At 36.2% G+C, this 12,818-nt stretch overlaps 4 protein-coding genes across 4 annotated transcripts; all 4 read left to right on the top strand.

The window, feature by feature from the left end:
• Positions 1-1,853: 1,853 nt before the first annotated feature.
• Positions 1,854-2,238, top strand: RO3G_02214 (uncharacterized protein; the record flags this gene model as incomplete). Its single annotated transcript, XM_067656805.1, has 2 exons — positions 1,854-2,110; positions 2,226-2,238. The coding sequence occupies 2 exons, from the start codon at positions 1,854-1,856 to the stop codon at positions 2,236-2,238; spliced, it is 270 nt and encodes an 89-aa protein (XP_067512906.1).
• A 642-nt stretch (positions 2,239-2,880) lies between these two features.
• RO3G_02215 (uncharacterized protein) lies at positions 2,881-4,636 on the top strand (the record flags this gene model as incomplete). The annotated part of the gene is made up of 7 exons (XM_067656806.1): positions 2,881-3,082; positions 3,146-3,323; positions 3,383-3,497; positions 3,563-3,660; positions 3,808-3,925; positions 3,985-4,312; positions 4,362-4,636. The coding sequence occupies 7 exons, from the start codon at positions 2,881-2,883 to the stop codon at positions 4,634-4,636; spliced, it is 1,314 nt and encodes a 437-aa protein (XP_067512907.1).
• Positions 4,637-10,487: 5,851 nt separating this feature from the next.
• On the top strand, positions 10,488-10,676 carry RO3G_02216 (uncharacterized protein; the record flags this gene model as incomplete). Its single annotated transcript, XM_067656807.1, has 1 exon — positions 10,488-10,676. The coding sequence occupies one exon, from the start codon at positions 10,488-10,490 to the stop codon at positions 10,674-10,676; it is 189 nt and encodes a 62-aa protein (XP_067512908.1).
• Positions 10,677-11,611: 935 nt separating this feature from the next.
• RO3G_02217 (uncharacterized protein) lies at positions 11,612-12,715 on the top strand (the record flags this gene model as incomplete). The annotated part of the gene is made up of 2 exons (XM_067656808.1): positions 11,612-12,343; positions 12,425-12,715. 2 exons carry the CDS (start codon positions 11,612-11,614, stop codon positions 12,713-12,715), a joined length of 1,023 nt encoding a protein of 340 aa, XP_067512909.1.
• Between the last annotated feature and the right edge of the window lie 103 nt (positions 12,716-12,818).

The following is a 12,818-nucleotide window of genomic DNA, read 5'->3' on the forward strand; positions in this document are numbered from 1 at the left end:
TGACACTTAGTATCCCGTGTGCTTGTCTTTATTAATCCCAGAGGACTACAAAACTCTAGACTCTGCAGCATTTCCAATAACCCTTTTGTCTTCTTGTAACCACTGGGATATACTCATTCAGCGCTCAAATCAGACTCCTTTGACAAAAATCCGTATCAGACAACCCAAAAGATTATGGTACTGTCAACAGTTTTGTGGGCTGTTCCTGTACCCTCTAAATGGCTATCTGAAGTGAGATCTATTGTTCGTCGTTTTGTTACCCCCTTTTGGCCAACCCCTTCTTCGGACACAATGTGTTTGTGACGCAATCGTGGTGGCCTGGGCCTGGTTAATCCGTTCGAGCAACAATTTGCTCTCAGTGCAATCTACATCCAGAGACTTTCAAAGCAACCATTCAAATATGATTTTTTTAGTTCCTTGGTTTCAACGTAGCATTCAATTATATACAGGTCACTCTCTCTTCATTACTTTTTCTTTTATTTTCATCTGTTTATCTGTTTCTGGTCAGTAAAGTGCCTACTTTGAAAACGCTGTGTGTCCTAGTCAAGAAGTTACCAAAATTAGTTCCTAACCCTAGATGGTCGCCATACTGGCTTCTACACCTCCTTTTATCAGACTATCTACTTCATAACCTGCCAATTTTGGGTCGCATATCCAATGTCATACCTTCTTCTCTTCCACCCCAGTATATCTTGTCTAATATCGCTATATGGAAACATGACAATAATCAACTTGTAGTTCGCACTACGACATCAACTGGTGCTAGTGCTGTAATTCGTGAGTTATTCCCGTCTTCTGGTCAAGCAGACGCTACCATCCGATTTGATTGGTACATTAAGCTATCTCAGGATCCTCCTTCAGTGCCTGTATCGACTACAGTGCATTTCGATACATGGTCTTTGCAGTTCATACATTGGTGCTGCCGTCTTGTTACCCATAAATAGGTCCCTGTGACATCAATTTCTCCTGGGGAGTTTTGTCGTTCATGGTATCCTGTTCTGACTGATTCTCGCAGGCTTTTACGCCCGCCTTACCGTGTGGCTCCCGGATTGCTTCAACCTGTTTCGTCCTGGAAGGGATTCTGGACCTTGATATTCCAATCCCTGCCTTTACTCCCTGGTGGAGATTGCAGCATGATAGTCTACTCGTGGCATCCACACTTCACCGGAGAAACGTTCCCTCGTGTGCTTCCTTTGTATGCCGTATCTGTCATAGTGATGTTGATGATGTATTCCATTTTGTGGTGGGTTGTCCACTGAAGCGGTAGCTCTTGTCCTTCTTGTTGTCTTTATTTTGTCTGATACACCAATTTCCTGACGCAACCTCAGTGCGGTCTGCTCTTGCAACGCTCTCTTCTCCCGATAATCGGTATACAGTTTGCTCAGATCATATTCGCCCTTTAGGGTTTGCCTTTTTTATCTCTCCGGAAATTTCACTGGCTTTGTGTTCTCGATGGCACTCTGTGGTCATTGTCAGAGGCTATGAAGTTTTTCCAGCAGGTCCCAAAGCTTTTGTTTGACATCACTCGTGACGGAATTTTAATTCCTCAACAAAGTTTAAACTTTACAAAAAAAAATGATATCGTCAACACGACCTCCCACCATGATGTATTCCTTTCCACGTGCATATAACTCTCCTTCTTCCTGCTCAACAATTGAAGGGACTCTGGAGGATTGATCTAGCCCATCGAACATTGACTCCTTGGTGGTACCTTCTTTATGACTCGCTTGGCGTGCACAGTAAGACTCACAAATGGAATCCTCAACGTTTTGCCTCTCCGCTTTGTACAATATGTTGTACTAACGAGAAATTTCTTTTTCACTTCCTCGTCAGGTGTCCTCGTAAATAGTGGTATGGGTGGACTTCCTCTCGCTTCCATTCCTCATAATCCCACTGGACACCTAATGAACTCTGGTTATGTTCTATTACGTCCAAAGACAGACAACATAGCCCGCTTCAGTCCGATCAGTTCCAATGTATTGTTCATGGCTTTTATGCTCTATGGAAATACCATTAGTTGTGCCTTTATGAATATGCTCCTTGGGATCCTTCCAGGCTCTGCAAACCTTTATGGTGGATTTTTCTTTTTATTTAATTCCACAGAATTTAAGTAAGGTTATATTAAAACAAAAAAAGAAAAATACTGTAGACAGTTTGTTGAAACAAAAGGTCAATCAATAATCTTCTGTTTTATTGAGAAGTCCAGAAAACTTAGGTTTTATTAGTGTTTCAGCCTGAATAAAAAAAAACCCCAGGACAAATTGAATAATGTATATCATTGTCTTTACCAAGTAGCATTTTGCTACAGGCAACGCAAGAAATATAGGCTGTAAGTACTCAGACTTGGAGAAGTCATCAAGGCGAAAGGTTCCTAAATTCTCAGAGTTGCATATTTTAAAGATCTAGGATGCTCTTCAAAAGTCGAGAGTAAAATTCAATACTCTTCAATGATAGAGAATAATTGTAGTTATTAAGGATTTCAGAGCCTTGGAACATAGTTAGAGTGGCACTAGATCTCTGTTTATATGAAAGTATATGTTTTATAAGTCTATAAATTTCTCCCAAGAATTAAAAATTCCCATAATACAAAATAGGATTTAGCAAACTACTTAATCATCATACCTTTTCACAAAAGCAACAATTTGAATTGAGAAAAGGTAAGAAATGCTTCACTTTTTTTTATAAAATAATGCAAAGTACAAACAATACTGAAGTCCCTGATCATTTTAAAAAAATAATTTTTATGGACGCACTTGTAACCCCAAAAAAAATTGGCTTACATTGTTTTGATTTAATTTCACGTGAATTTTGCGCACCGGGCATGTTTATAAGCCTGTCTTTGATTTCTTCTATTTTAGTTATTCGGTTTTCTTCTTCTTAATGTCGCCTGTAGAGCCCATTGCAGAATTTGATCTCATCATAGTAGGCGCAGGAATTATCGGTTGCTCAGCAGCGAAAGCCTTTGGCTCAAGTGGCAGAAAAGTTCTTTTACTTGAACGTGATCTTTCAGAGCCTGATAGGATTGTAGGTGAGCTCTTACAACCTGGTGGAATAAATGCTTTAAAGGAGCTTGGTTTAGAAGGTAAGATAGATAAGAGATTTTGAATTGAAAAAGCATTTTTGCTAATGCGTGACATCATGTCAGATTGTGTAGAAGGTATTGATGGTATACCTTGCTATGGCTATGGTGTCTTATATAATAATGATGTGGTCCATATACCCTACCCTATAGACGAAATAACTAAAAAGAAGGCTGTTGGAAAATCGTTTCATCACGGTCGATTCATTTCCAACCTGAGAAAAGCTGCTAGTGCTACCGAAAAGTAAAACGAATGTCTGCCTCAGCTTTGTGTTACATATTAACTTTCTTTTCTGTTCATAGTGTAACAGTGAAGGAGCTTACAGTAACTTCATTAATAAGAAGCAAAGAAGAAGAAGAAGCACCTGAAAAGGTCGTTGGTGTTATTACATTAGACAAGTCAAATCAAGAATTAAAGGTATATGGGAAAAGGAGGAGGAGAAGCAATTGAAAATTAAGGCTAAAGTGCTTGAAACAAATTAGTTTTATGCTCCACTAACAATTGTTTGTGATGGTATATTTTCTAAGTTTAGAAAAGAATTGACTGTAAAGACACCAGATGTTAGATCAAACTTTGTTGGGTAAAAAAAAGATACAAATAATATAATCAAAAAGAAAAGGCTTACAGCTTTGGGTAGATTTATTATGAAAGATCTGGAATTACCTTTACCTAATCATGGCCATGTTATACTCACAAAGCCTTCACCTATACTAATGTATCAAATTAGCAAGCATGATACTCGTGTACTGGTCGATGTGCCTGGTAAATTACCCTCAGCATCTAATGGTGATTTAAAACAGTACATGAAAGACACTGTTGCTCCAAATTTGCCTGATTCTATTCGCGTAAGCTTATATTTATAAATTATTCAGCAATCTCCTTTATTCACATTGTGTTAAAACAGCCCAAATTTTTAAAGGCTTTAGAAACTGAAAGACTAAGATCTATGCCTAATGGCTTTTTACCTCCAAGTTTAAACGATGTTGAAGGAATGATTGTTTTGGGTGACGCGATGAATATACGACACCCATTAACTGGCGGTGGTATGACTGTGGCGTTTAACGATGTTGTCTTACTCAAGGAGCTACTATCACCGGAAAACATACCTTCCTTCACAGATGCAAGCCTTATCCTTGAGCAAATGAGCACATTTCACTGGAAAAGAAAGAAATATTGTACAGCAATAAATGTACTAGCAATGGCGCTTTATCGAATCTTTGCAGCAGATAATAGTAAGCTTAATCTTATTTTTACCGTATTGTTTTTAACCTTTTTATATAGATCAAGATTTATCGGTGTTGTTACGTGGTTGCTTTGCCTATTTTCAATTAGGAGGTGAACGCGTCGATGGTCCAGTTGGATTACTATCTGGATTAATCCAACAGCCTATGATCCTTGTATATCATTTCTTTTCTGTTGCTTTTTACTCGATTTATATTGAATTCAAACGTAAAGGTTGGTCAAATGCACATTATAATTTTATCATGATCTTTACTGTATTATATACTGCATCCGTTACCATTTTGCCTTACTTATGGTCTGAAACTAAATACTAGGGAAAATGTTTTATTTTTTATTTCTTCATTCCTTTTTACTTAATAAACTAATAATTGAATCGTCGCTCGTTTAATCTCAAAGAGAATCCCTCTAACTGCATGGAGGTGTCAGTCGCTTAAGCATAACAGAACAGAAAAATCAGTAAATTATTTGTGCCAAACAAGAAAGCAATAAAAAAATGTATGCCCTTTTCTTCAAACTATTTCTAAAGATAAAAAGAGCAAAGAAATGAATACTTATCATTGTGTTGTTGTATCTTCCAAGAGAGGAATTCTAAAGAATTTTTGGCACAATATCACCTTTTACAAAGCGTATTTCGTACAAGGAGCCCTATATATATATATATGCTGCGAACTAAATCATTATGCTGGACTTCCTCTTAATATTCAAAAAAATTAAGAAAGAAATACTTATAAAGCGTTTCTAATGAAAATGTTTGTACTTTTAAAAATATATATATATAAACAATTATCCAATAAGTAGTCTATTGGATATATAAGAAAAAAGGAGTATTTAATGATTGTACTACTGTCTAGTTTATCAAAAAGCTCCTCTGCATCCCATTCAAACCGGATGGATATCTTGATCCAGATGAACCCATTTAGCACAACATGCATAAGGCTCTTGCCATGATGAACATGCTGCCATTCATTGATGTAAATCCCTATGATTTCTCCAAGTTTCTCTCAACTAGGTTCTCTACGCACATCGTACTTCCACAGCCCGAATACGGTTTGGCAATCAACTGATTCGCAAGCCCTCAACTCCATGCTCTTGAAGAAATGAAAGACATCTGTATCAGAAGGATTTATGATGCTTGAGGAAAGGCATCCACCAAAATAATGCATCACCTATCTAGACTACTTTCATGTAAGAACGGGCCAGTATCCTGCAAGCGCATTTTCTCTTTTGCTCCCTATATATGCTCCTCTAACTTTTCTTTGATGACTCTGCTCATCCCTTTTCCTTTTACATTTTTTACCTTTGATCCCAAAGGAGTTTTTCTTAACATTAATTTCCTAATGGATCGACCTGGTCCTAGTGGACATTTATTTATTTTTTTTTATTTTATACACTCAATTGAGCCTTTAATAAAAGATTATGTTAAATTCCCAATGTAATTTCATTCTTGTATAGATACAACGTAAAAAGGACAAGTGTAACACCATATACTTACAATTTAAATGTTCATATCATATTTTGTAAGACTGTCCAGAGTTAAACTATATGCATACTTTTACTATCTTATACAAATGCAAGCCATTACAGCCATAGGATGCTTATTTAATGTAAAGCTGAATTTTACTTAAAGATGAACATGAGCTACTTACTACAGTATACGAGTTTTCATCAGTACATTTTGTCACTGCCAACTAGTTAAAAAAACAGTGTTTGGTACTTTCTCGATTTTGCATTCCAATCACATACGGTGTATTATATTCAATCAAAAACCTCATAGAAATAAGCAAAATGGTGGGGGGGGTTTTTTATGTTATACATTTTAACAAGGATTTTATTTATCAATAATTTAATCTCAATTAGGTGTGTGATGTCCAATTACACACTGTTTTCGCCCGAGACAGATTAGAAGATAAAATGAAAACTAAAAAGCTCTTTATGGGACCAAGGTCAAAAATGATAGGGAAGGAAGGGAAATGGGTGCAAGTATTAGAAATACTGGTGTGGAGAAGAGGGAAGCCAATCGAGGAGTCTTTGTTATAGCTCAGGTGGTGGTGCAGGCGGAAGTTTTGCAAGTTGGGGTAGTCCAGTTCGTAAAGAATGGCGCAAATTATAGGCCGTCGAACAGTCCAAGGAAGGGCAGTTTGAAAAGAATGTGGTTACCGAGTAGGCTGTATATTTAAAAGAAAGGAAGCTGAATCTAGAACGGTTTCAAGTATCTGGAATTAGGGGTACATATGGAGACAATGAATAGAATGGCACCTGGCCAAAAATTGGGTTAGGGTGAAGTGGACAGGGTTTAGAATGGCTCCCGGGAAGCCAGCCAAGGATCCATCATATATATTGACTTCGTTCAACGCTGGTCATAGGTAACCGAAGGATAAAATCGAAAGAGATTTCTGGGTGACAATGGAAGAAAAGTGTAGAGTTTCGTGTCGATCGGTTGTAATTGAGATTGTCTTGTCGAGATTGTAGCTGTACTGCTTGTAATAAGCACCTGTCTAATGGTTCTGGGTGAGATTGATATCGTTTCCATATAGGAGACTTAGAAATAGTATACTATTGAGATCGGTTGCCTGAGTACAGATAAGAGGAAGGAGGCAAGAGAGTAGGACTTCTTCAAAAAGAATAAGGGAGCGCAAGAGAAACTGAGATTGAAGAATGTAACTATATGTTGCATAGTTGATAGCTTAGCCATATGAAGCATTACTTTGGTAGACAATCAAGGTGAGCCATCAAATATCTAGCATAGACATGTGTTCCGTGCATCTTCTATTTGTGCTGTGAGGAAAGAAGTAATTTTTGTAATGATTAAACCATACTCTAGTTGAACGCGAGCTATTTGGAAATAAAAATGAGTGGGGAGAAGAGAAGCAAAGCCTTTTGAGTGTAAACTAATGGTTGAGAATTGATTCAAAACGGAAAGGGTTGTTATGATATTTGCATTGTGCAGTTCTAAGTTGATGTGCCCACCAGAAGAAAAAGGGATCCAGATAAGAGAAGAATGGTCGTGAGGGAATTGTTTGGCTACAAAGTGTGTAAGGGATGTGTTGTAGGGCTCGATATAGTATGATACACTTGCTTAGGTTCTATCTATATCATAATTGGTAACTGTGATCTTCGCAAGCCTTCAGTAGGCTGATCATTTGGTCTTTGTCTTCTATAAAAACAATATCTTCAGAGTAGAGAAGAAATATCATTTATATTGGAGAGAGATTTTCAGACAGTGGTTGCGGACGAAGTAGCTGAGGTAAACTGTTGATATATATAGAATAAAGGAGTGGGGAGAGAACAGATCCTTGAAGGAAGCCAGTGCCCGGCCAGAATCTGGTTGAAGTGGCATTATTGAGTAGGACTTCTATCTGGGCATCATCAAACATGTTTTGGAGCAGGCCAATGAGTGGGGCTGGAGTTATTCCTTCAATTTTCCTCTATATGGGGCAGCGATCAACTGTATCGTATACCAACTTTATATCTAAGATGGCCAAAAATGGTATGGTACGATAATAACAACGACGAATAGATAGATCTCCACTAGACAAAGAGCTTGATTAAGTGATCCTCTGGCTTCACGAAAATCACCTTGTACCAGACATTATGAGGAACTATTCTCGACGAAATAATGGTAAAGTCAACGTTTCATTTTTGATGTTATACAAACTTTTCAATAGATTTTGGGGAAAAAACTACGGTGATATTTTATAGCAAATCTAAGGATTTGAAAAAAGACGGCTAATTTTTTTTGAAAAAGGTGATGGCATACATCCAAAGAAAAAAAATTGCTTTGGCTTACAGTGTAAGCAGTTCTCTATCTAGCGGCTGAATATCTATAAAGTTCTTGAAGATCGCTCAAAAGGATTGTGCTGTATGCATCTTCACTTCTAGATGACAATGTCTCTTCCTGCAAAAACTCTTCTCTTTTAAGTCTACTTTTACATACTGATCAAAACTGTCCAATTGGGTTGAGCACAGGGGAGTAATCCGGAAGATAAACACAGCCGTAGCAGTGTTGCTCGGTGCATGTTCTGATATCAATATTCTTGTAAATAGGAGAATTATCCATAACAATGTAGCTACCCTTCAATTATTCTTGCCAATACAAAATATCAAGAGTATTTGCAATGAAACTATAATACTCAGTAACAGCCCCCCTTTTGGTATTTCAAAATTCCGAGTACCTCCTGCTGCCTTTCTCTTCTTCGAAGGGACAAGTGCCCTTGGTCTTTTTATTTTGACTTTTACTACACCGTAAGGAGAAATAGAATTCAAACAGTTGTGCTCTGGTCCTTGTCTTAAGTACATATGCAAAAGTATAGCTTCTTTTTTTTTTCACCATGTTACAGAGTGCCTTCTGTTCATTTAGTTTTATTCACTTATTAATGCAGTCATAATTTTGTTTAGTCACTAGATATTTTATAATACATTCCATAACAAAGAACAAGCAATGCTATTAATCAAAGTTATACTATTGCCGAAAAACACTATATAACTCCTCATCTATCTCCTTTTTTCTCTTACTTTTATCAATCCTACATTCGAACCTTATTAGTTTACGATAGTATTAATTATATACATATTCAAATAGACAAATTATGCTTGGCGTAACGCAATAATTGATCTTTCACACCTTTCTTATTTCATTATTGAAGCTAGTCTTCATCATTCATGAAGATTCTCTACCAAGCACTTCAGCTGGCCCAATGAGTACTATTGGTACTCTTGCTTCCTGTGATTCTATTTTATCTGTTAAATTATCTATCGACGGTATTGGACGGAACGAGCAGTATTGAGAGCGATTGGAGGAGTTCGTAAACATCATCCATGCTACTACAAAAAAAGTTTATTCTTTATCTAAATTCATATCTTATATTAACAAGGAATTCTTTTCTGAGGTATGGTTATCCTTAGTACATTATCGTCGTGGCTGTGTGTGTGAGGTAACAGCTCGCAGACGTACATTCATTGGTCAATACATTCAAAGATACCTCGATTATATTACTTATATAAGGCTCGGGCCTAAATATGCTCAACAATTATCTTCCGTAGAAGGATTGAAAATACATACTGCTTATACCAATAATATTGGAGCCCACTTTGGCAATCGTTTTCGTCGAGCAACTTATTACAAATTTATCAAAGAAAAACAGACTTGATTAGACAAAGGCAAGAAGAAGACGTGGACAATGAAGCAACCTCCAATGAAGTATATGAATAAGTCACATTTCCGGCAAGACAATTCAAGGAAATCATTGATCCTTCTTCTATCGAACTTCCTTCTCAAGATCTGATTTACAACCAAGCTTTACAAAGACTAATACCCATCTTGACTTCGTATCCCGTCCGATACACATTCAGACTGAATAATATTTATCATGATGTCAAATCCAATCCATGTGTGCATATAATTGCCCACTATCAATTTGCTCGCTTATTTGAAGCTCTCGGATTACCTATTTTCAATTGCTTTCCTCTTTGTAGGACCTGGATACCTGGCTATGCAACAATTGATAGTAAAATTCTTTGTCATCATGTTCTTGGCCGTTGGTGGACTAATAGTGTCTATAAAATAAACCTCTGGGCCGAGATGATTAATATGAATTCTGCAGCTTTGAAACCTCAAGAACTTGGCATGCTTCGATTTCGTGGAGCAAGTCAAATAGATAATGCGGAAGGCAAAGCCTTCAAAAAAAGATAGAGTAGAAATCATAGATGCATTGGTCTTCAAAGCATCTTCGTAGAATCTGCATCTTACATAACAGACCTTAACGTACAACAACATGAAAATTACTGGTCGCTGTGTTACTATTGACCCTGGAAAACGAGACTTTTTGTACTGTGTACATGAAAGTTTTACTGCTGATTCATCAGGCCCATATAGATACACCAAGTCTTGTCAAGATGAGATTTTTTTTTAAAAAAAAAAAAAAAAAGTATCATCGCAACTGTGAAGCTGTTAAACCACAAGAACTACAGAATGCTGAAAATACTCTTGTAAGTGCTCGATCGGTAGATCTACAAAACTTTGAATAATACTTTAGAAACTGTGTATTGGTTACTGAATTGTTACGAAGCCATTATACTGAAACTACAACCAATCATTTGACTATTCATCCCTTACATCGAAAATTGAAACAATCAAAGTACATTAGAAGGCAGAAATCTAGCGAGGATATGGTCACCAAACTAAAAAGCAAGTTTGGAAACGATGCTGTTTCTGTTATGAGTAACTATTCTGCTCCAAATACCCGGTATCAAGAGCCTATGAGAGGCGTCGGATTCAGAAGGCTGCTGAAGAAGCGTGGATTTTTAGTGTATTTGATTGATGAGTTTCGAACAAGTCAGTGCTGCCCCCTCTTGTGAATATTGTAGTCGAACAACCTTCAAGAGGATACTGAATCTACGGCCATGTCAAAGGTAAAATAATTCTGAAGTTATTTATCATGTTTTACTTTGGTTATCAAATACTCTGACCAATAATTATTATAGTTGTTCGCTGACCTTTTTTTTTTTTTTTTTTTGACTCTTAGATGTGCAAATCAAAATAAGTGATTATACAAAATAGCTCAGGTGCTGAAGGGATTTGTGAACATTTATTAAATCGAGATTTGACAGCATGTCTAAATATGACTTATATTGTTCGTAACCTTCGCTTGAATGGTGAAATACCAGAGAGGTTTCAGCATACTGGGGATGAAAGAAGAACCCCAACTAGAAGAAGAAGATCTGAAGAGAATGAAGAACGATGAGATTTACCTAAAACCCTTTTACTTTCCAGCACGATTATCGCTGTATTACCTTGGATACACTCCAGTATGCTTAAACTTCAATAACTTGGTACTTTGTTTATTAATATTCAGCTGTTACTTCTTTTATCATTGAATGTAGGTTTCGAGTTATTGGTAAGTTTCGTGTATTGATACATTATTTATTTTTTACTTGCTAATTTTTTTTTTCTTTTATATGTATTCATTATCGCTATTATCTTTGTTCTATCTTTTGCATCAATTTTTCTTCTAAAAGAACAGTTGTCAGCGAGCTTTCAAATCAGGTGACTGTTGCAAAAAAAAAAAAAAAAAAAAAAAAAAAAAAAAAAAAAAAAAAAAACCCCCTGTTTTTTAACTGACTAGTGATATTTTTGCCTGTTAGAAATATAAATTTTCAGAAAAAAAGCTAATTAAAATAAATCTACGGAGAATTATCTTTAAGCAGCATAAAATAAGTTTTTTTAATGCCATTTCTCTTTCTTTCAATTCGAACTCTTTCTTGATAATTCCCTTATGGAAAAGTTTTCACCAATGCCGTTTTATAATCGAGATAATACTTCCTCCGAAAGCCTTGTGTTGAGCAGTATAAACCAGCCTTCTGGGGCAGTATCCAGTGATTCACTTGTATTACACGAAAATCCTCCGTCTATTGAAGAATCTGAGCAAGATATTTTACTAGAAGCCTCAATTCATTCGATAAGAAGTAGTGAATATTATGATGAACTTTTACGATGCAAAGAAAACAGTGGGGAAAGCAATTATCTTTTATACCTTGCAACCAAACAGTTAGAAGAGAGACTTGAAGAGGGAAATTTATGTCTAGACAAATTGTTCCCAGATATCAACCCATCAATTCCAATCTCTTCAACAAACTCAATTACTGATAAAGAGGTTGGCACACCATTTATTACTCCTAATATTTCTCCCAAATCTGCCTACGATACTATTGATGGTTTTCTTTCTGTACCAGCAAAAATTCACGGCAGTATAATTACGAATAATATTAATGATACAATCTCTGAAAAATATAGAAAATCTACTCCTACTACAAGAGGAAGTTACATCAGCCCTGCACCATCAAGCTGTTACGAAGAAAGCGCTTGTTATGAATCTGCAGTAGAGGAATCGCGAACGACAGACGATGAAAACCCTATAAAAAAGAATACAATATCGTTCTCTAAAATTAAGCATAAATTAAAGAGGATATATAGTTCCAAGAGAAAATCAAAAGAGACCACGTTCGCTAATATTGAATCATTCAAGGTAAATATTTACATGTTTCCTATTTTTATCGTATCATGGCATTCTCATTCTTTTTATATTTTATTTTCTATTAAATTTCAGTTTAAAGCTGGCACTAAAAAGAACATTCATGAAGTTGTGAAGGACAAAATCTCCAGTCCATTTACTGTTGAAGGTCGGCCATCTTTATCAAATACTGGAAATGATGAAAAATTCAATTTGATTCAAGATCAAGAACCATGTATACCCGACACACCAAATTATAATAAATTCGCTAAATACAAAGATGGTCCGATGGAATCTTATAAAAAACCCGAAATTGGATCTACAGCAGAATCGTTTGAGCAATTCACATCCAAACTATTTGAAGGCTTTAATTTTACTTCTTTTTAGGCAAACCTTGTTTTGGATAATCTAATCTTTCCCCTCTTCCTCTTCCTTGAAGTATGCTACTACTTTTTTTTAATATCTTTTGTAAATACACAGTTAATTTTCT

Source organism: Rhizopus delemar, genomic scaffold, assembly GCF_000149305.1.
Source record: "Rhizopus delemar RA 99-880 supercont3.1 genomic scaffold, whole genome shotgun sequence".
Classification (NCBI taxonomy): domain Eukaryota; kingdom Fungi; phylum Mucoromycota; class Mucoromycetes; order Mucorales; family Rhizopodaceae; genus Rhizopus; species Rhizopus delemar.